Source organism: Aethalodelphis obliquidens, unplaced genomic scaffold (genome assembly GCF_003676395.1).
Source record: "Aethalodelphis obliquidens isolate GAN/ISIS:26980383/991018 unplaced genomic scaffold, ASM367639v1 scaffold40, whole genome shotgun sequence".
In the NCBI taxonomy this organism is placed as follows: Eukaryota; Metazoa; Chordata; class Mammalia; order Artiodactyla; family Delphinidae; genus Aethalodelphis; species Aethalodelphis obliquidens.
The window spans coordinates 9,145,237-9,168,045 of record NW_020837984.1 but is presented as its reverse complement, the minus strand read 5'-3'; the positions used below and the strand labels follow the sequence as shown (position 1 = coordinate 9,168,045).

Here is a 22,809-nt window from a genome sequence, read left to right as displayed (position 1 = left end):
AGAAGTAGGAGACTAGCAAGTGATTGTTTTCATTTCTTAATTCAGGTATTTCATTTTATCCATTTCAGCAACTAAGAAGTGTACATAATACCCTTCCCTGACATCCTGATATTGGCAAACAAAACAACTTCACATTCCAAAGCAGAAAGCTAGCTTCACAAGGAGCAGGCCAGAGATAACACCTAGAGCAACGAAGAAGGTGAGGAGCCCTCCCTCCCAGGCCACCTCCCACCACTCGTTAGATCTGATTAGTCCCAACCTTCCTTGGAAACCCACAATGAAAGGTACCCAAAGTCATAGAATTGGCAAGCTCACTTAATCTTAAACCAGGAAATGACCTGTGAGCCAAATAAGTACGAAACTCTAAGAACGTAATGGCAACTGAAAATAACCATGAATAAAGCCGAGGACATATGCTGAGTAGACTTATGACTTATTAAACCTAAACAGCCTCTCCCGGGCTCTTACTGCAGTCCTTTAAACCAGTTGTTTGCGAATATTCCTCTAGAAAAGCTCTTATTCTTTGGATTCAGCTACCCAGTATTATCTTACATCTTCTCCTACCTCTCTAACCATGCCTCAGTTTCCATAACTGGCTCCTTCTTTCTTCTCCTACTTCCTGGGTTTCCTAAGATTCTGTCCTCAGACCATTTTCCCCCTCAATTATTTCCTTATCGATCTCCTTACTGATAACTCCCAAATACATCCTGATCTTTTTTTCCTGAGCTCCAGGCTCACATTCCCTATTGCCTTCTAGACCTTTTGCACCTGGATAACCAGCTGGGTACCTCAAGCTCAACATGTCCAAAACAAAACTCATCATCTAAACTAAATTCATCTCCCTGCCTCCACCCCTCCCGCCCCGGCACCCCATGGCATTAACATTCTCCTAGTCACTCCGAGGTGACCTAGAAATCTCAGTCACAGTTGGCTCTTCCCTCCTTTCCCCTCACATTACATCCAATCCAATACCAAACTTCCTAACTGAACTGCCACCATTCCATTCATTGCTTTCCATTCCCACTACTGCTACTTTAATTTCACTCTCCTGGTCATGATGACAACAGCTTTCTAACTAGTCTACCCATCTGTCACTCTAATCTGGTGGTACCAGGCAGAATGGATTTGTTCCCTTAAACTGCAACTCTAATCATGTCACTTCTCCATTTGATGGGATTTTCATTTGATGGGAAAGAAATACAAATTCCTTAGCCAGACATACCTTAAAAGCCAAGCTGAAGTACTTTTCTGAGTAGCCAAAGAAAGTGCTCAAGCAGAATGCCTAAAGGCTCCAAGTTCCTGTCTCAATAGTACTTCTAAAACTTTAATATGCATGCAGATCACCTGGAGGGCTTGTTAAAACACACGATTCCTGGGCAAGCTCCCAGAGATCCTGCCTCTGGGTCTGGAGTGAGGAGAATATGCATTTCAAATAACTGAATGCAGCCAGTATTGCCTTGAGTAGCTCTGATATAGACTCTACTCCATTTATTTGAACATGTTTGTATCAGCCATGCATATCAATCATCTTCCTACCCCATTGCTATTCTGGTCACCTATTCTCTGCTCCAAGGCCTTCAGAAATGGCACCAGGCCCAGACTGGTCTAAAGCCTTCCCAGGGACTGGTTTAAATGTGAAACGTAAAATGATTCTGGCCAGTGAGCAACAAAGATATAGTTTGCAAAGACCTTTGGATAAAGGCGTTCCTCACTGAAAAAAGAGACACCTGAGAAAAAATAGTACCTTTTCCATCCCTGGCCACAATGAGTATGTGTCCACCCCTCACCTTCAGTTTCTTCTGCCATTTAGTGACTTTGAAGAAAGCTGACCCAATAACGAGACAAATAAGAGAAGGAAGAAAAGACTGATGCAGTCTTTGCACGGAATCAACCAACCCTGGAACATCCTACTTCAAGATTCATGTGATGTAAGTAAGTCCCTCATTTTTTAAGCCAACTGAGTTGGTATTTTTCTGCTCTATGAAATTAAAACCATCCTATTATAAGACTGTTCCAAAACACACGAGAGAAAAATAGAAATTAAAGGCCCAGTTGTAAATTCCAAAGTCATGAGAATCATCCCAACACCCGGGAAACTCCCTGATCCCTCAGCCCCCAAAAGCTCAAACTCTGTGAGTTGAATAGCATCTACTATTGTGGAGGTGGCATTCCTTGTGTTCTAGGTGGTGGCTTCTGAACGTTCAAAGAGGCCTTCCTTTCTACCACAACTCGGCTATGTGGAGGTTTTAATCTGCGCTGTATCAGACACATATCAAATACCCCCAAAACTTTAATTCTTTGCTGAGATGTCTGTCTGTATCACCTTACGGGCACAAGCCATATAGTGTTATTCAACTTTTTTTCCTATACCTACCTCAACACCTGGCACAGTACAGGCACCTGATTTGGAGATCAAGACTTAACTTCTCATGTTAGTGGTTTGAACAGCCAGGAATATATTATTTGTGTGTCCAATTTAAATGTAATCTCTTCCTAGAAATCTTTCTAAACTAAGCACAGTTGCCCATTACATGCTCATATGGTAGATCCTTGAACCTCCCCTTTGACATCATACTTTCTAAAATTTATTCAATGTATATCTTACCCAACAATATCCAAGAATATATTGTGTCTATTTTGTTCACCACTGTATACCCAATGTATTCATAAAACAGAGCTTGAAACATAGTACTCAAGTAATGTTTATTAATTAATGAGTTAAGCCTATTAATTAATGAGTTAAGCCTATTAATTAATGAGTAAGAGCCTATTATGATACTGCAATGTGCTGGGTATAAAGAAGGTAGAGTCCTGTCCAGTGGAGGTTGTACCCGGTAAGGCCAAAGAGAAAGTGTTCAAGAGCTATGATTTCCAGTCATGGAGAAATGGGGCTAAGAAAAGTATGGTCCGTGTCTTGAGTACCTGAAGTACCTAAGGCTTCTCAAGCAGAGGCTGATTTAACAGTCAAGTATCATGGATGTGGTCAAAGAAATTCCAAACTTGTAGGCAGTTTAGACAAAATGACCTCTAAATTTCCTTTCAATTTTTATTACTATGTATAAATGTCACCATAATGTTTTCACTAACTTTAGAAATTAAACAAAATTGGGCAATTTATATATTCAAATTTAGCTTCATTTAGGAAAAACACAGAAAAATAAAGTTCGTGTCATTCAATCATAAAGAAAAATCAATTAGTTGGTCTTATACAATTTTATATGATCTTTCAGTATTAAAGTCAATATTATTTTAGCTTATAAACTATAGTATGACTGTTTACATTTACATAGATTTTTAAATGACTCAGCCATGTACATCCTAACACTTGCATGGGTCACAGCCATATGAATGCTTAATAAATGATTTTTGATTGACAAAAATTAAAAGGTACCAGGCTTTTGAGAACTGTTCCAGCACTGAACATGCAGAGCTACTTAATAATCAAGATTTTTGCTAATCATGCATTGCTTGCTTAAAAAATATTTTTAACTGTTAGAATTTATACATAAACCAGACTTCTCATTAATAATTAACCTTGCTCTCATACAACAGACTAGCTCTTAAAACAAAAACAACAAAAACCAAAAAAACAGAAAATATCACTTCTGGAAAACAGAACATTCAGGAGAGATGTGCCAACTAGTTAAATAATATCACTCTGCAACAAGTTTAATGGATGGTAAGGGGCCTATCACACCCATTTCCCATTTGTTGAGAGGAGAGAAAAGGGTTACAACATAAAATCACCATCAAGGACCAAAAAATGATTTGACAGGCCTGCCGTGTAATTTGATACATGTGCATTTAGATAAAATTTTTAACCTTGGAAAGGCTTTAAGGTCAGTGAGTCTAATTCCCTTATCTTGGAGATGAAACAGAGCCTAGAGATGCTGACTTGCCTAAGGTCACAGTGGCAGCCAAGCAAGAATCCCAACCCTGCTGCGTGGCGCCCTGCCTCTTCTTCCTGGAGGAAGTTCTCCCTTTCTCTGTTACAGTGGTGCATTACGTAGTTTACCACCTCCAGGCTGTATGCCACCAAATCTGAATGAAAACTGCAAAAACCCAAATATGTCTATCAAGTGAAGTTACTGCGTGAAGTGAAAACTACATATCAGAATAAGCATTCTCTTGTGCGCTTCAACTTTTCCTTCTATATTGTTTATTTTCTGGGCAATGAAAAATGGAAGAAAGCTTTTATGTACTCTATAAATATTTTATTACCAGGCCTAAGCATTTTACCATCGGCGTAAATGAACCCACAACAGTGCAGAACTGTGTTATTTGGTTTTCCTACACTCTTTGGAAGCTTTAAAATTCTAGTCAGGGTTATAACATAAATGAAAAATCACATCAGTCTTTGCCAGGGCAGCAACCAGAGAAAAACACAAACTTCAATTACCTTTGCAGCCAAAGAGCAAGTGGAACTATTGTTAAAAGGAGTGTCCCCTAGAATAGTCTAACAATTAAAAAGTAGACTAAGCATAACATGACTATTTCATGTACATGAATATAACAAATAGTGGGGTTTTTTTTTAAAGATACAAGTAAAGATCACAGAGAAACAGGGAACTTTCTTGATTTACATAAAAAAACTAACAAATATCTAGCAATGGTTTGGAAAACAAAACATTTTGTTGTTTATATAAGTTAACTAAGACAACATAGCCAATTTCTCCATGGCTCTCAAAAACAATTCTTAATTGTCAAAATGGTTTGGGGGCACAACGGATTTCATTTGGCAATGATGGAGAAAAGTAAACAATGGGACTGTTGGCAGAATTTGAATCCTAGACAATTACTTTGCAACGAACTGAAGGAGATGCTTGCTTACCAGTTAAGAGAACTGGAAAACAGCTTTCAAATGGAGTACTATCCCCTTTCTCACACATAAACCCAACCAAAACACACATAAAGTTTAATTTTCTTTCAATAACTTAGCAAGCCAACTTGCAAAGAATTTAGTAAGTTATTAATAGGAAGATGCATGCCTGGTAGTACAATTTTAGAGACCTAAGACATATGGTTTCAATTAATAGTCACTGTGCCTGGGACAATCCATCAAATTATCCAAGACCAAAATGTCCACAATTCAAACACTATTACACCAAGTTCAAAACATGACAGTTTAGAAAAGAAACTGTAGGCTGTGTAAAAAGGACACCAGTCTAGAAAACCAAGCTTCTAAAGAGATCCCAAGCAATCAAAAGGGTGGTAAGTGAATCATATTTCCACATTCACTAAATCCCAAACCTTCAGAGGATCTCCCCCACAATTTTATTCTAATATTGCTGGGATTTTCTCCACCGGCATAAATTCTGGGTATCAGGATGAATCATATTACATAAAGTTAATAGAGTCAACTCTTAATTATTTATTTTTACAGATAATCCAGAGTTAGTTTAACTTTTAAATATTTGTTTATATTAACTTTTCAGTAATGGATATATCTGACTTTTTGGGAACTCCTAATACCTGCACTTCCACAAAAAGTACCAAATTCAACATGGTAGAAACTGGAAAATTACAATATATTATTCTTTGACCCAGAATATTTTCATTATTAGGCCAACTAATTTTCCTCACACAAATTAAGTATCCCATTCTTTTGATTAAAGTCACTACAATTCATAAAGTTACTACAATTTTCTATGAAGAAAAATAAATACACAGAGAATGTGAAGTGAATGTTAACTGATATTACAACACCTACTGTCCAAAATTAACATCAATTTCCTTTTAATTTTTCAATTTATCTTCAGAATATTAAAACGGCACTTCCAAGAAGTGTACCAATTAATATTTCTTATTTCTCTAATGTCTAATTTCTTTTTTCCCTGCGTGGGCTTTCACAAATGAAAATCATCCATTTTACTAGAAGACCCAGTTATGAAGAACAAAGACAATTTAACCAAAGAGATTACAAGATCCATGTTGGAAAACAAAGTTTTCATCAGCTCAACTCTTTGAATTTCTTTTAATTTTCCATTTATAACTGTGACTCTGAATTTAACTAAATCCCTGTCTCTCTAGCAACATAGTGAATCCTAAGCTACATCTTTAAAAAATGAGAAGTGTGCCTTAGTCATTGCTTTGCCACCTCTAGTCCTGCCTCAAATCCATGCCACAACCTTCCTGGGCTGAAAACATCCTAGTCATCTAAATAATCAGCAACAGGCTAAATTTAGTCTTAGGATTTGAGAACAACCAGGCCTAGGCCTGACCTCTACAACCAGGCCCCAGAATGCTTCTCACCCCTGTATTCATATGAGACCCCTCCCGTTACAATTAGTTCAGCTAATCTTCCCTGGCTACGTTCCACTGACCAAACAAGAATCACCAAAAAAAAAAGTCACTAAAAGAGAATTCCAACAAATGGAAAATCTGAAATACTTTTTAAGTGACACAGAGGTACTCAAACGGCTTCCCTTGTAATATAAGAAAGTACCTCAATTTAAGAATATTAAGGGACATTTTTATATAATTTAAGTAGACAAACAGTTTTTTAAAAAGTTCCTCCAGAGACATTCCTGGCGGTCCAGTGGTTAAGGCTCCATGCTTCCAATGCACGGGGGCGTGGGTTCAATCACTGGTGGGGAACTAAGATCCTGCATACCATGTAGCCAAAAATAATTTTTTTAATAAATAAATAAATAATTTCTAAAAGTTCTTCTAAATTACAGTATAAGTACATAACACAGCCTTAGCTGTCTAGATGACAGCAGGCCCAGTGCCATTTATAAATTTCAAATCATGTAGGGAGATTGCTCCATAGCTCTCACAACTTTTGAAAAGCCAAATTCCAAATGGCACTGACTAACATACCTGGCAAAAGTCACAGCTGCTGATGACCCAGCAGGGTCACAGGAGGAGGTGTCACCTCCAACTGTGACAAGGGGCCCTTTCTCATTTAAGTAGTAGTCACATTTATTTAGAAAAATTGTGGGCCCTGCAACAACCCCTGAGATGGAGAAAACTAGCAAATGGAGATGTAATTTCACAGGCAGACAGAAGGTGACCTGAGGGCAGAATACACCAACAAGGGAATTAAGCCAGAGATCCAGTAAAGAGTCCTCCTATGAGAAGTAATTCTAAGTAATTCTAACACAGACTTGGGAGATGCCCAAAGCCAGTTGAACCTTCTTTTGGCCAAGGAATACATACTGGGAATTCTCCTGCCTATTGACATTAACTATTTTTATTAATTAAACATTTCTACCTAATAACTTACAAAGTGCTTGAGAATGGACATGCCTAGCTTTCCTGTAAAGCAGGGGTCCCCAACCCTGTTAGGAACCGGGCGCACAGCAGGAGGTGAACGGCAGGCTAGGGAGCAAAGCTTCATCTGCTGCTCCCCATTGCTCACATCACCCCCTGAACCATCCCCCCGCCCCCATCCGTGGAAAAACTGTTTTCCACAAAACCTGTCCCTGGTGCCAAAAAGGTTGGGGACCGCTGCTATAAAGCACATTGCCTAGATTTGAGGGAAGAGATTCAAGCCGAGAATAGCAACCCCAGGTTCCAGGACATTCAAACACGTGTACACAACACACAGGTATAATACACAGATCTGAATTTCAAGTGCCAACCATAAGGGATACAGGAGAAATCCCAATACAGTACATTGCGTATTGTAAGAGCTCATAATTTTAGTTGTTGATTGGACTGAAACAAAAACTGTCACCAATTATGTATTCACATCACTGTTCAAGCTTTCCCCTCCAACCCCATACTTTAAAAATATATATATATCAACTCCCAAGTTGCTGGAGGCCTGAACACCAAACCTAGAATAGGAAAATAAAGAACTGTCATAGGTGCATTGTTTGTTTGTGACATGTGGTTATACTCATAGTGGCAATTCTATCCAAAATGCTACCATCATTTTAAGAAAGGAAAGTAAAATTTACTGGCCATCTAAATGCATTCACGTAATTAATCTCATTTCAGCTTCTCAAAACCCTTTGGCATACGTACTAATACCCAATGTTTATATAAATAGAAACGGAGGTTCAGAAAAGTTGTCTATGATCACCTGTTAGTAACAGGATTCAAGCCTAGGTCCATCCCTTTTATCTTTCTCAACATTTATGTTAGAGGTGTTAATAAACTACAACCAAAAATGTAGGCTAGGAGCTTCCCTGGTGGCACAGTGGTTGAGAGTCCGCCTGCCAATGCAGGGGACACGGGTTCGTGCCCTGGGTCCGGAAAGATCCCACATGCTGCGGAGTGGCTGGGCCCATGAGCCTGCGCATCCAGAGCCTGTGCTCCATGGCGGGAGAGGCCACAACAGTGAGAGGCCCGCGTACCGCAAAAAAAAAAAAAAAGTAGGCTAAACTACTAAAAAGTACATGGAAAGTCTGCATTTCTAATTTGTCATCCATGACAGATTCTTTCAGCGCATCCACCACTTCAAGACACTGTATTTCCCTCAGGAATATAATATTATCTTTGCCCACAGGGAACTGATAGTCTAGCTGGAGAAAGAAGCCATTGTTCCTGATAACAGGACTGGCTAAACCCACCTGCCTTTCCTCAGCCCTCTCAGTTCCCCTTCCCGTCCGCACCCAGAGTTACCTTGACTTCGACCCGGAAAAGAGAACAGGGATTAATCAGCAGCCTGATAAGTTTTTTAACATAAGAGGCAATAAAAGGTACTGGAAAGGACAAGGGTTTAAGACACATTTATATATGAATTTCAGTGCTTACTAGCTGTGAACTTTGGATAAGCTACTTAAATTTTCTCACCTGTAAGGTCATGATTAAAATCTACTACCTCTTAGGGCTCTTGTGAAGCTTAAATGAGACAACATATGAAAACAGTTTAGAGGCCTAATATTTGTTCAATCTTTTCCTTATGAAGTGGCACAAGCTAAGTGTCAATGAGTGGAAATATCAATAAATGCTACAGCAAAGATCAAACAATTTGATCTTTGCTACCAAAAAAAATTCAAAAACAAAAAACCCAACACTTAAAAAAAAAAAAATAAACTGGAAAAAAAAAAAAAAAAAAAAAAAAAAAACTGATCTGTGGAGACAGCAGAATCATTACCCAATAAAGTTTATCAATGATCAATGCAGCAGAGTTAATTAAACATACAGAGAGTTTACACTTGAAGTACAAATTTAAACAATGATAAACAGGAGCAAAATCGTGTTAAAAAAATTTTGGAGGGGAGAGGTGTCATCTTTTTGTGCAAAATTGCCAATTTAAAACGAAAACTACCACTTAGAGCAAACTGGATGGCAATTAAATGCAATGTTGGATTGAATAATGGAAAAGTAGTCTAGGTCTGTAGCTTAGTTAATAGTAAGGTACTTGTGATAATTTCTTAGTTTTGACATATGTGCAACTTTTCTAAAAATCTCAAGATAAAAAGCTGATTTTTTTAAAAAAGTGGATGACAAGGGAAAGGAATAACAACATACACAGGTATTGCCACTTTATTTAGAATCTCCTGAAAACAATTAGCCTTTAACAAACAGCAAAGGATATGACATTAGTCAACATGCACCATCTCTGTAGGCTGCACTAAAGCATAACAACGAGGAACACCTGGAGTTTAATATTATTTTTAACTTTTAAAGAGAAGTGACTTGTCCACTTTTCTCTAGCATATTATTGCAATACTGGCTTGCTGGTAATTAAATATTGTTGTTACAAAGTCCAGCAAACTTCTGACAGTTACCTCTACTTTCTATTCTTGACTAAGACATTTATTCAACCTAAACAGAAGCATCTCTTACCACATACAAGGCATAACATGAATTTAAAAGTAATGACAAGTGACATTTCTGAGCTTAGTGCTAAAGGCAGACATAAGTGTCCCATCTGTTTTCATAATAATGCAGGCAAATTCTCTTACTTTATTATACAAAACTCAAAGAAGAGTTAATAAAGTGATATAAAACCTACTAGGGCATTTTTATGCGCAGGGCCAAATGATGGCCATTACTGACACAATTTTTTTAAGTACGTTACATTTATTGAGAGCCACATTAAGTGGTTGTGAACTTTATACTAGCTGTGTGTTCAGCAAGATGGCCGAAGCTTTCACACTCTGGGGTCTGCAAGAAAAGGGTTTACTTTTACCAGAAGGCAAATCCTATGCTACAAATTGATGACAGAGGTTTAAAGTAGCACCAATTTCAATGTGTACACGTTACACACACACATACACACAATGTTACTGCTTAACTCAGTTGACAGGCATTCCCTAACCCTTTTTTAACACACATATAGAACTTAGAGAACAATTTTCTAATTTGAAAGAAACCTTAATAATATTTACAGATTTCAAAGAAGGGGAAAAAATAAACACAGCAATGCAGCAAAGTCATTTCTCCTGCTGAAATGACCTCCAGCTTCTACGAGCTATTCCCGGTTTCGCAATAAATGAATCTGAGACTCAGACCACGTACACACAAACGGAGAAGCTGAGAACGCTAAAGCTTCCCCAATAGTCCTGGCTAAACCCACCTGCCTTTCCTCAGCCCTCTCAGTTCCCCTTCCCGTCCGCACCCAGAGTTACCTTGACTTCGACCCGGAAAAGAGAACAGGGATTAATCAGCAGCCAAAGTCCTGTTTTATCATCATTTACAGCCCCTATCCCAGGGAGCCAGAGTGCTACTAACCTGATTTCAGGGAGGCAGAACTAAATGCAGCAGAGTACAGGGGTATAAATTATATGTATCTGAAACGCCAACCCAGCAGCTCAAGACAGCTCAAATGTCAATTTAACGAAAAGGGTTTCGCAAATTGTATCTCAAATGAACATTTCCACTTCCAAACCACCCACCAACCTCTCGACTGCCAGTACCCAAATTCGGTACAGCTAAAGCAACCCGGAAGAAAAAAGAAGCGTGTCTTACCTTGTACAAATCTCGACATTTTAGTGATTTATTAAAATACTCTGGCCTATATATATATGTGTGTGTATATATATTCAAATGCCTAGAGGAGTCACGCTATGGGCAGGTCTCTCTTCCACCCCTGCTTTAACAACCGACGAGTTCCTTCTCCTCTTCCTATGTTTTGCCACTTAAGGGAGTATTCAAAGCGGCTAAAACTGCCTCAAAAAAAAAAAAAAAAGAAAAAAAAAACACCCAGGAAAACCTTCCGCACTTCCAAAAGACAGAAACTTGGTGCGACCGAGTCGGCTCGGAACTCCAGGCTACACTAAACCCTTGACGCAAATGAGGGCCAGCTGGAGGCTCCCGGAAAAGGTAATATCACACGAACTTAAATTTCATCAATGAAAGAGGCGTATCTAGAGCGGCTACTTCACTGCCCTCCGGAGCTGCACGGCCGCAGGCACAGGCGGGCCGCACCCCCTATTCCTCCTCCCCTCTCTGCCGTCCGGCCTCTGGACAGTTCCCCGGGAAACTCTGGCCAACGGCGGTCCCCGCCCTGCAGGGATCGCGAAGCGGTGAAGGCAGGCAGAGGGGAGCGATTCAACCCTTTCTACCGGCCCATCAACGTCCCGGGACTAAGAGGCGCTCGGCGCGCGGGCGGGCGGGGGCCTCCAGACCAACGCCTCGCTGCTGGGAGCGGCGGCAAGCTTGCCGCGACTTTTTTCCGGGAGGGGCCGAAGGCTACACGCCCTCCCCCGCAGCGGACGCTGGGGGGCCACCCATGAGGGGAGAGGCGACTCCGAGGGACAGGAGCCCGGGAGGTAGGGCCCGCCCCGACCCTCACACATTCTAGTTCCTCCTGGTCGAACCCCAAATTGGGCCTCCGGGGCCAAAGCGGGGTCAGGCAGAGGGGCTCTACACGCCTCAGAGAGGGAAACACACTCGCCCAAGGGGTGGTGGGAAGCCCGCCCCGGCCCCTCCCCAAACCGCCACAGAGACCCACCTTCCTCCTCTTCCTTTAGTAGCTGGGAAATTGGGGGCGTTTATGGCGCGCCTGGAAGAAGGCTCGCAGGTTGAGAGAATGTCACCTCTGAGGCAACCTTCTCTCTCCCCCTCTCCCCTCACACATGCACACCTTGAACCCCTCACCAGTGGTCGCAGCCCAGCTTCTGACCTCCTTCGTCCAGCGGGCTGCGGGATCCCGCAACCCAAAGCCCCCACTTTCTCCTAAACACCTCCCCTCCCCCTCCATTTGGAGCAGCCCCCCTCACGGCGGAAATGTCCCCACTGCGCAGACAGACAGGAGTAGCCGCCAGTCAGGAGCCGAGGCGGATTCAGGGGCTGGCCAATGAGGCGCGCGGGAGTGGCAGGGGGCGGGGCGTATGCGTCCAGAAGGAGCCTGGCGGAGGTGGGCTCTGAGCCGGAGCCGCGGCCCGAGCCCGAGCCCGAGCCCGAACTCGGATGCCGCGCGTTAGGGCTGCGCCTCCAGCGGCTGGGCCAGGGATGTTTCACCAGTAGAACTCCCAGTCTTCCACAGATACTTCAGCAAGGGAGACAACCTGAAGCACGAGTGGTTATTTTTGTCGTGCTTAAAAATGTTTCCGCTTACCAGAGACTGAAGCTAGATATCTATCGGGCGAGTAGAGCCAGAGCACCCCGCGCAACTACCCCGAGAGAGCCCAGGCCCTATCTCGGTAGACACAAACTCTACCCACACATCTGGTCTCCAAAGGGTGAAGATGCGTTAAAGAGTAAGAGTAAGCAGTTGGATGTGTGGGACTTAACTAACAGGAGGAGGAATTTAGGGCATTGAAGAAAACGCCAAGCGAAGGCTCTCACACCAGAACCACCACCCCGGTTCCTATTCCTGTAGAGATTTCCGCAGTGTTAGGCGTTTACTTTTCTGATAAAAGGGAAAATGACTTAAGTTACCCCTCAAGAGGTGCTTTCCTTTTAATAGATTTTTGAAGCCCTCAAGGAAAGAGGATGTTAAAAGAACGTTTGCAGTGAGTCGGGAACTACAAGAGGGCCAGCGCAGCGCCCGCTAAATCACACCTGATGTTGCCAACCCCACCTACCTGTATGACCCAGTGCGCCTGTCACTGGGTGTATCTCAGACTTTACAATTCAGGACTAAGGCACCTGCGTCAGGACAAATGAATTGTCAGCGCTCTGTTTAGGTGCTGGAGGTAAACCATGTCATTCTAGAAGAGTTTGAGGCCTTGGACAACACTAATCAAGGTAAAGTGAGAATTTTTAAATGAATCATTCTGTAAACAAATTATTTTTTTACTGCTGTGTATTCGTATGGAAATGTTGTTGAAGTAACACAGAAAAGGCCAGTGATTCATTTGTCATGCTGGAGAATGATAACCCTTGGTACTATATTTCTTATGTGAAATCCAAAAGGATCACACCCAAAAACCGCTCAGCGATAAAACTGATTTCCCCAAAGAAGTGTGTAAAATCCAAATGTCTACATTTTAATAGCAGCATTTGGAGACTGAAGATCTTGATCAGAATCTCTACATTCTTTGTGTACAGTAGAGAAATTGTTCCAGCACTGAATAAGCAGTATTTATCCATCCATCAGCGTTAACACCAAAATAAAATACTACCAAAAGATTTGAGCCCCATAGGGTTGCTTAGCCTACAAATGATAAAGCTGAAGAGCAGTGAAGAGTCTTTAATTATACAAGGTTTAAGAAGGATGATCAGTTATTTCCTACCTACACAAAAGATTAAGGGGGAGGAAGTAAGTTTTAATTGCAGCAAGAGTATTTGGTAAAACCTAAGAATGACATCTTGATTTATGAGCGATTATATATTGAGATAGAGTACCAAAGGATGTTGTACATTTGCTGCCTCAAGAAATCTCCAAAAAGTAACTACCTGTCTTCAGTGGTTAGGTCTATATCAGTTCAGAGGCTGGCTCTTAGAGAAGTAGCACTCTAGAAGCTATATTCTCAAATATTATTTCAAATGGTGCCCTGTAAAGTGGAATTTCTTTACATAGTGATTTACATTTAAATTCTGAACCCCCAAACATTTTGTAAAAGAACCTCCCACTATCTCAGAGCCACTAGAAACAATCTCACTTGGCAGATCACGTGGGATTAAGGAGGAAAGATCATGGCCGTGGAGAAGTTTCAAGTGTGCTTAAAAGGCTGTTGTCTATTTCTGAAATATATTTACACATTTTAATATCTGAAAAATCACTGTGTGTGTGTGTGTGTGTGTGATCCCTTTTTTTCATAATACACTACAGTGGAATTTTCCTTCAAGGTGCATGAAGTTGATATCTGTATCATTAGAAATTTGTAATGTGGATAGATAGATTTACAGATGAAACTTTTGCAGAAACTTGCGGGGGGACAGAATCTAAAGGAAGATGAAATGGGGGCCTGGGAAGGAATGTGTGTACAGTTATGAGTTGGAATGAGATGGATTGTAAACTAAAAAGAAGCCTGAAAGCCAGTTTTTCGCTGGTACTATATATTACCATCCAAGGATGATATAATTCTGCCTATAATTTTCTCATTCCTTCTTTATACTTCCCAATAGAAACATGAGAAAATTCAGTTTAAGTTAACCAGTTCCATGTCCTGGGATGTATAACAACCTTGCCATATCTTTTTCTTTAGATAGGAACATTCTATCAACACAAGGAAACGATGGCTACTGCCCTATTTCTAAGCATCCTTTTTGGTGCCTTTTTAGATTTAATGCTTGGCACAGTGTCTGGTACATAGCAAGCACTCAATAAGTGTATTCTGAATGACCAGTTTAGTGCCACTAAATCTTTTTAACTTGCAGTGTTGTATCCTGTTCGCTACTCTTTGAGAGCTGTAAATAAGATTAAATTTATATTTAGAGGTAAATAATTTTTAAGTTTCAGTTATTTCCACCTAGAATGTGAACTTGGGCCAAGTATAAGAGTAATAGCAGTAAATGCAACGCCGTGATGACTTTACAGTAAGCTTTGCTGACTACTCACCATGAGCATTATCCAATACAGGGTGGTTTAGAAATTACTAAAGTATGAAATAAGTGTACAGATCAGCAATGTGTGTGGTCTTTTAATTTTTTCCTGTCTATCGTACCCCCTTTTCCCCACACACAAGAAAATAAAGCAGTGCAGTTTTGGAGAACACGTCAGAGACATAAAAATTTCTATGTCATGCACAAAGTGTTTAGCCGAGAGACCAGGCAACAACTATACACTAAACTGTTGCCCATGCTCAATATTGGCTTCCATCTGTATCCATCTAAATCCTAGACCACCCACTGAAAGAAGAAAAAGGGGACTACTATTAGTCAGAAGTTGCCAGTTACTGACTAGACCTAACAATAGGACATTTTAATTTGAATCAGAAGGTAACCAAACCGGGTTAACTGGAAAAAGATATCAAGTAATATCTGTGAGACAGACTACTAATGAATGAGTAGTCTAAAAAGTGAATGATGTTTCCAAATACTTGAGAAAGAGAAAGACTTCATTCTTTCTTGTTGCCAACACTCTGTTGTTAATGAATCAGGAAGTTTTCCGAAACAAGTGAATTTCAGTTATTTCAATTATATCCTTCCATTTATTCACAGTATGATTTTTTTAAATTACATTTGAAGGTTATTTAAGTTTATATCAAAACAGTAGCAATTATTTCAAATAAGGTGTTTTAAAAAACAGGGTTGTCTCACATTACAGATAATTGTCTAATGAGTTGATAAACCAATCTTCTGAGTAGTCTTAAAAGTCATTAGGCTCACAAAAATGCAGTTTAACCACATGTGTTATCTTGTTCATGCTTATCAATAATTTCCCTGTGGGTTCTCCTTTGAAAGTTGCATAGAAGGCAGGTCTTTACTATGTTGTGTCCTGTTACTCTTGTTCTGCACTTGCCCAGAGGAGAATGTTGGTCACAAATGGTGATGCCCATAAATTGTTGTATGTCAGTCACATGCCAAACTACATCTACAGACCCCCCCGCCCTGATTATAGAGGCAGAGTGAGTAGGCCTAGGAATAACCATAAAGAAACAGTCTGTATTCCCTCAGAGTTTCTAATAAACATAGATCATTAAGTAATCATAATTTGGAAAAACAAAAAAAAACTCACTGTGAAATAATACATCTCTTGCGAAACTCATAAGATAGAATAAATATTATACTGCTTTTCTAAGGTGACATATGCATAGATGATGAAGTTACTTATTCTTAGTGACTTTGAAATCCTCATAGAGAAGAGCTGTTAAATAGAAAAAGTAGGGCTTCCCTGGTGGCGCAGTGGTTGAGAGTCCGCCTGCCGATGCAGGGGACACGGGTTCGTGCCCCGGTCCGGGAAGATCCCACATGCCGCGGAGCGGCTGGGCCCGTGAGCCATGGCCGCTGAGCCTGCGCTCCGGAGCCTGTGCTCCGCAACGGGAGAGGCCACAACAGTGAGAGGCCCGCGTACAGCAAAAAAAAAAAAAAAAAAAAAAAAAAAAAGAAAAGTATTCAGTTTAATCCTTTTTTTTCTTCCTCTTTCAACCATATTAAAGATTCCCTGTTGTGCATTCCATCAAACATCTTTTGATGGTTTTCCAAACATCTCTGCTTGGGTCTAGCTTATTAAATTTCCTGCCAGTGCCACCACTGGGAAGGAAGGAATAAAGAACTTCTGTTCCCTAACTTAGTCTTAGGAAATTTATTTTAAGCACTTCATACCCACCACCCTAACTAAATATTAAAGAGAAGATCCTCAAGATTATTCTTTGGATGAAGCCTAAATAACTGGGTAATTATAGGTCATTAAAATGGGTAATATGATTAGCAAATAAAAAATAACTGTTTTTTTCCTCCTTAGAATGAAAAGGAGGAGGAATGTCATATTAGAGAAAAGACCAAAGGAAAAAATGTGGTATATTGCTGTTAAGTTCTGATATCCTTTTTAATTGAACTTTAAAACAAAAATTTCAATAATGATGCACATTGTTAAAAAAAAATCTAGCAAATACCAAAATGCCCATAATGAATAATAGTTCTCTCCTGTTCTGCCCCTCTTTATTCCAGCCCTGTACCCCAGAGGCAACCATTTTTCTTCTGACAGTTACCTCAGTTATACCTGATTGTTATTTCTAAATGCTTATTTTGCTATTTCTTTGGTTTCTGGATTTTAGGCATTGTATGTTTTGACTTCCTGTTACAATAGATATGGACTTAGCTCACTTACACCACCGGCATTCTTTCCTCCATTGTATTAGTTTCCTAAACTTTGTAGAGCTATATTTCCCAACCTTTTCCTCATCATGACACAGAGAAAAGAAGATAATATTTGTATGGCATCCTGGGGTAACGTGGAGGGAATTTGTAGACCTCTATATTGGACTTGGTGAAAAATTAGCTGCTTTTTAAATATATATAAAGTAATGAAAATAAAAATAAATGCAAAGTAATATGGGAAATATTAAACATTGAATTTGTATAAAACTCTGAGATGATGGGGTTTCCCTGGTGGCGCAGTGGTTGAGAGTCCACCTGCCGATGCAGGGGACACGGGTTCATGCCCCGGTCCGGGAAGATCCCACATGCCGCGGAAAGGCTGGGCCCATGAGCCATGGCCGCTGAGCCTGCGCGTCCGGAGCCTGTGCTCCGCAACGGGAGAGACCACAGCAGTGAGAGGCCTGCGTACCGCAAAAAAAAAAAAAAACTCTGAGATGAAATCTTTTCAAATTTTTGAGTCAGAAATTTGAACTTGCCTGCATGAACACATTTTTTTTTAATCAGGTTTTATGCTTGAAATAGCTATACATAGTTTCTGATCAAGACTGTCAACTGATAATCTCTTCAGATTCTTGATAGTCACTGTGGTAGGCTGGGTAATGCCCCCCAACAATATCCAGTTCTTAATCCCCAGGACCAGTGAGTGTTATCCTGTATGGTATAACAGGATAACTTCAAAAATATGACTAAATAAGGATTTTCAAGTAGAGAGATTATCCTAGTTTATATGGGTAGCCCTAAATGTAATCACAGGTGTCCTTAATTAAATGTAGACAGAGAGATTTGAAAACAGAGAAGAAAAAAGCATGTGATGATGGAAATGGAGAAAAGGTGATGATTCAAATCCATGAGCCAAGGAATGAAGAGCCACCAGAAGCTGGAAAAGGTAAGGAAATGGTTGTCCCTTAGAGCCTCCAAAGGCTGCGTGGCCCCACTACCATCTTGATTTCAGCCCAGAGAAATCCATTTGGACTTCCAGAACTGTAAGAGAATAAATATATGTTGTTATAGACCACCCAGTTTGTGGTAATTTGTTTCAGCAGCCATAGGAAACTAATAGAGTCACCATTCATGAGGAACATTGCATAAATAGGTGATAAAAATTATTTTAAACTATTTCTTTTGCAACCATTCAAAAATGTATAATGCTTGATATTCTATTCAAAGACTCTAACAGCTCTTTTTATTGACAAACACAATGATGAAACATGACATGATAAGGCAAATGGATTTTGAATCCAGCTGAACTTTTTTCTACCAAGTATTTTAAAATAATGATGAAGCTTTAATTTGTAAAACACATGTGCATTGTTGGATCAATCAGACCAAAACTACTTTGGATGCCATTAAAGAGCACATCAGCTGCAAACAATCAGAAGTATCTGATGTCTGTGAAGTCAGAGTTTCAGAGCCATCAGAGCTGCACCATCCAGGAGCTCCATGCTGGCTGCAGTGTGCTGAGCACAGCCAAGGATGTATTCTACCATCTGGACATCTACTTCAGCAGCCAACTGCCGAGCATACTACTATGCTTGGATAAGAGGCCTGTGGAACTACTGGACATTATTCATCATCCATTCCACCTGTAGAGACTGTTCATCTTGGGCCATCCTCTGACAAAGCCTGCAAGAAGCTGGAGGCAACCAGCGGAGGGAGTCCCAACTGCCTGCCCCAGGCCTGAAAGGCTTAATATCATGCTTCACAGCTGTAAGCCATTCGAAGCATAGAATTAGAAAATTCTGGTCTATATTACCACCCCACCTCTGCTGGGCAGCACACCAAGAAAATGAGACTTTGGAGCAGAGAGCAGTGCTGGGAGGAAGAGAGAGGCTATTCTCAATTATCAATGACTTTTGAAAAGAATTTTACAGAGAAAACGTTAGAGGTTGACAAACCTACTGAAGTTCTGGCTTTGCATGGATCTATTCAGTAACAAATTAAAAACTAAGATTATTCAAATAATAGAAATAAATTTATTGACGACTACTGTCTGAATTTTGAGCATCACAGACAGATTCAGAGACTTTAAGTTGTTTGTTATGTAAGCCTTTCTAACACAGACCAGCATGGGATGGAGACCGGATAAAGGCACAAATGGAGTAACAGGATAAGCAAAGAAAGAAGGATCCAGATAGACCAAAACTTTCCTTAAACCATGTTAACTTGAGGGTTTTACCATTTTCCTAGTGAGAAGGAATAAAACAACACTATTTGAAATTTTTGTGTGTATGTGTGTGTGCATATATATGTATATGTACACGTATATACATATATATGTGGGTATACATTACATATGTCCATGTTTATTTATAATTTATATCCTTTCTTATTCCAAAAAGAATTTGAGGCCAAGACATGTATATTCTTGATTAAGTTAATTGCTTAGTAAATTGCATAATGTATAATTCATTCTTTAGTGGAAATTCAGTTTTGTCATTTTCATCTAATCCTTTTTGTTGTCTGTAGATAGTCATGTTAAAGAACCGCTATAGGCATTATTTATTTATTTATTTTTAATTTTTAGCCTTTTATTTTTTTTAACATCTTTATCGGAGTATAATTGCTTTACAATGTTGTGTTAGTTTCTGCTTTATAACAAAGTGAATCAGTTATACATATACATATGTCCACATATCTCCTCCCTCTTGTGTCTCCCTCCCACCCTCCCTATCCCACCCCTCTAGGTGGTCACAGAGCACCAAGCTGATCTCCCTGTGCTATGCTGCTGCTTCCCACTAGCTATTTTACATTTGGTAGTGTATATATGTCCATAGGCATTATTTTTTAAATGGCTTTTTCTCAATATAGTGAACCCAAATGATAACAGTCTAGATTCTAGGGTCCAGAGAGATTTAGGAAGTAAGCAGAATTCCTTGTTGTATAGGTAGGTATACTAGATTAGGTATGTTATACATTACAGTTGAGCCTTGAACAACAGGGTGGTAGCGGGGGAAGGGGCGCTCACCCCACCTGCGCAGTGGAAAATCTGACTACTGCTATTTCTGCCCCAAAAACAAAGGAGTAGGAAGCTGAAACAATTTAGATAGAATCAGGACTGAAACCCTAGTTCTTAAGATTCTACCTATTATGATCTCTAATTGAACACAAACTCTTCCCCCACACTTAAAGATCTGTAGAATGAAAATAAAGGTACTATATTTATTGAAAAAAATCTATACAAATGGGCCCCTCCAATTCAAACCCCTGTTCAAGGATCAACTGTACAACATCAGTCTCTAAAGCTGTAAATACTGAAGTCCCTTCAGAAGAATCCCTACAAAATATGTACCATCATCCAAGGATTTTTCTGTTTGTTTTAATTTATTGGTGTTTTTTTTCTGTTTCAGGTTCTCATAACAGTATTGGTTTCTAGGGAGGCAGAAGAGTATATTGGAAAAAGCAGACTTTAGAAAACAGCCTGTTTTTTTATTTTGAGTTCTGCCACTTAGAACCTGAAAACCCTGGATAAGTTACTTGGTTAACTTTATGAGCCTTAGTTTCCTCACTTAAAGATGCGAATAACTAATATCCTGTCTTGCCTCCTACAGAGTTATCATAAAGATCATCTCACTCCGTGTTGGCAGGGTATGAGTGATGATGATGATTTCAACTGATGGTTTCCTGTATTGCCTTGCCATAACATTAATCTCGTTAGTGTTATTACTTGATTGTAATTACTTATTAAACATCTGTTGTTGCTCCACAGACTGTAAGCTCTTTGAGGGCAAGGACTGTGTCTATCTTGCATCCCCAGAGCATATCACAGTGTTTGGCACATAACAGGCAATCAAAAGAAACTAGTTGAATGAATTATCAGGTGAGATATTTATGAATGAACTTTAAAAGCTGTAGAGTGCTATATTGGTCTATATTAGAGTTTTCCCATTATTTCTTCAGGAAACATGTTTGGGATGGCAAATAGTTGACTTATAAATTTACTTTTAGAACACTAAAGGAGGCATTTCAAAACAAGTTTGTTGTGATAGAGTGTTTGCAAAGATGGCCACAATTCTTCCCACCCCTGTGCCCTGATCCTTTGCAACGTCACTTTGTCACTCCTCCCATTAAGAGGTGAGTCTTTTCCCCCACACCTTAAATCTGGGTTGGTCTGGTGACTTTCTTTGACTGATAGAATGTGGCAGAAATGATGTTGTGTGATGTCTAAGCCTTAGCCTTAGGAAGCTTTTCAGCCTTTAGTCTCCCCTGTTGGAATGCTGCCCTGAGACCACCATATGAAGAATCCCTTCTAACTTACTAGAAAACGACAGCCCACCTGAAGTAGAAACAAATTTTTCCAGTTGAGATCCCCTAGACCACCAGCATTAACTGCCAGACATGCGTTGGAGCCCAATGAGTCAAACTGGCCATATGAGTGACCCAGATAAGACCAGTAGAAGAATTGCCCAGCTAAGCTATATCCAATACATGTATTGTTACACAGTACAATATAACTGATAGACCCATAAATGTAGTGTCAAGGAAAAATTAAACCATGCTCATTTACTCTTTGTTTAGCCCCAGAACTGCCCTTAATCTTTTCACACTGGGACTGTGTTTTTCAGCCCACTCATTTGTCACCTCTAAACTCTATTCTACAAATCCTGAGAAGAGATTTCCTTTGATCACTTTTCTTTTTTTTTTTTTAACATCTTTATTGGAGTATAATTGCTTTACAATGGTGTGTTAGTTTCTGCTTTATAAGAAAGTGAATCAGTTATACATATACATATGTTCCCATCTCTTCCCTCTTGCGTCTCCCTCCCTCCCACCCTCCCTATTCCACCCCTCTAGGTGGTCACAAAGCACTGAGCTGATCTCCCTGTGCCATGCGGCTGCTTCCCACTAGCTATCTATTTTACGTTTGGTATTGTATATATGTCCATGCCACTCTCTCACTTTGTCACAGCTTACCCTTCCCCCTCCCCATATCCTCAAGTCCATTCTCTAGTAGGTCTGTGTCTTTATTCCTGTCTTACCCCTAGGTTCTTCATGACCTTTTTTTTTTTCCTTAGGTTCCATATATATGTGTTAGCATACGGTATTTGATTTTCTCTTTCTGACTTACTTCACTCTGTATGACAGACTCTAGGTCCATCCACCTCACTACAAATAACTCAATTTCATTTCTTTTTATGGCTGAGTAATATTCCATTGCATATATGTGCCACATCTTCTTTATCCATTCATCCAATGATGGACACTTAGGTGGCTTCCATCTCCTGGCTATTGTAAATAGAGCTGCAGTGAACATTTTGGTACATGACTCTTTTTGAATTATGGTTTTCCCAGGGTATATACCCAGTAGTGGAATTGCTGTGTCGTATGGTAGTGCTATGTGTAGTTTTTTAAGGAACCTCCATACTGTTTTCCATAGTGGTTGTATCAATTTACATTCCCACCAGCAGTGCAAGTGTGTTCCCTTTTCTCCACACCCTCTCCAGCATTTATTGTTTCTAGATTTTTTGATGATGGCCATTCTGACTGGTATGAGATGATATCTCATTGTAGTTTTGATTTGCATTTCTCTAATGATTAATGATGTTGAGCATTCCTTCATGTGTTTGTTGCCAATCTGTATATCTTCTTTGGAGAAATGTCTGTTTAGGTCTTCTGCCCATTTTTGGATTGGGTTGTTTGTTTTTTTGATATTGAGCTGCATGAGCTGCTTGTAAATTTTGGAGATTAATCCCTTGTCAGTTG

At 39.9% G+C, this 22,809-nt stretch overlaps 1 protein-coding gene and 1 long non-coding RNA gene across 4 annotated transcripts in view; one reads left to right on the top strand and one right to left on the bottom strand.

Moving 5' to 3' along the window:
* The window catches only part of UGP2 (UDP-glucose pyrophosphorylase 2), a 55,221-nt gene extending 43,100 nt beyond the window's left edge, over nt 1–12,121 (bottom strand). Inside the window, exon 1 of one of the 3 annotated variants that reach the window (XM_027131820.1) lies at nt 11,855–12,121. Coding sequence is in view for 2 of the 3 variants with exons in the window: in XM_027131817.1 (XP_026987618.1) it covers nt 12,001–12,103 (103 nt within the window). In the remaining variant the exon portion in view is untranslated. Of the gene's footprint in view, nt 1–10,869; nt 11,202–11,854 lie in introns of those variants that run through there. The other 2 variants (XM_027131817.1, XM_027131819.1) reach the window with 2 other exon arrangements.
* LOC113633568 (uncharacterized) overlaps nt 11,113–22,809 on the top strand; it is a 41,790-nt gene continuing 30,093 nt past the window's right edge. The window contains exons 1-2 of the long non-coding RNA XR_003438249.1: nt 11,113–11,223; nt 12,812–13,092. This is a non-coding gene — a long non-coding RNA (uncharacterized LOC113633568). The remainder of the gene's footprint in view (nt 11,224–12,811; nt 13,093–22,809) is intronic.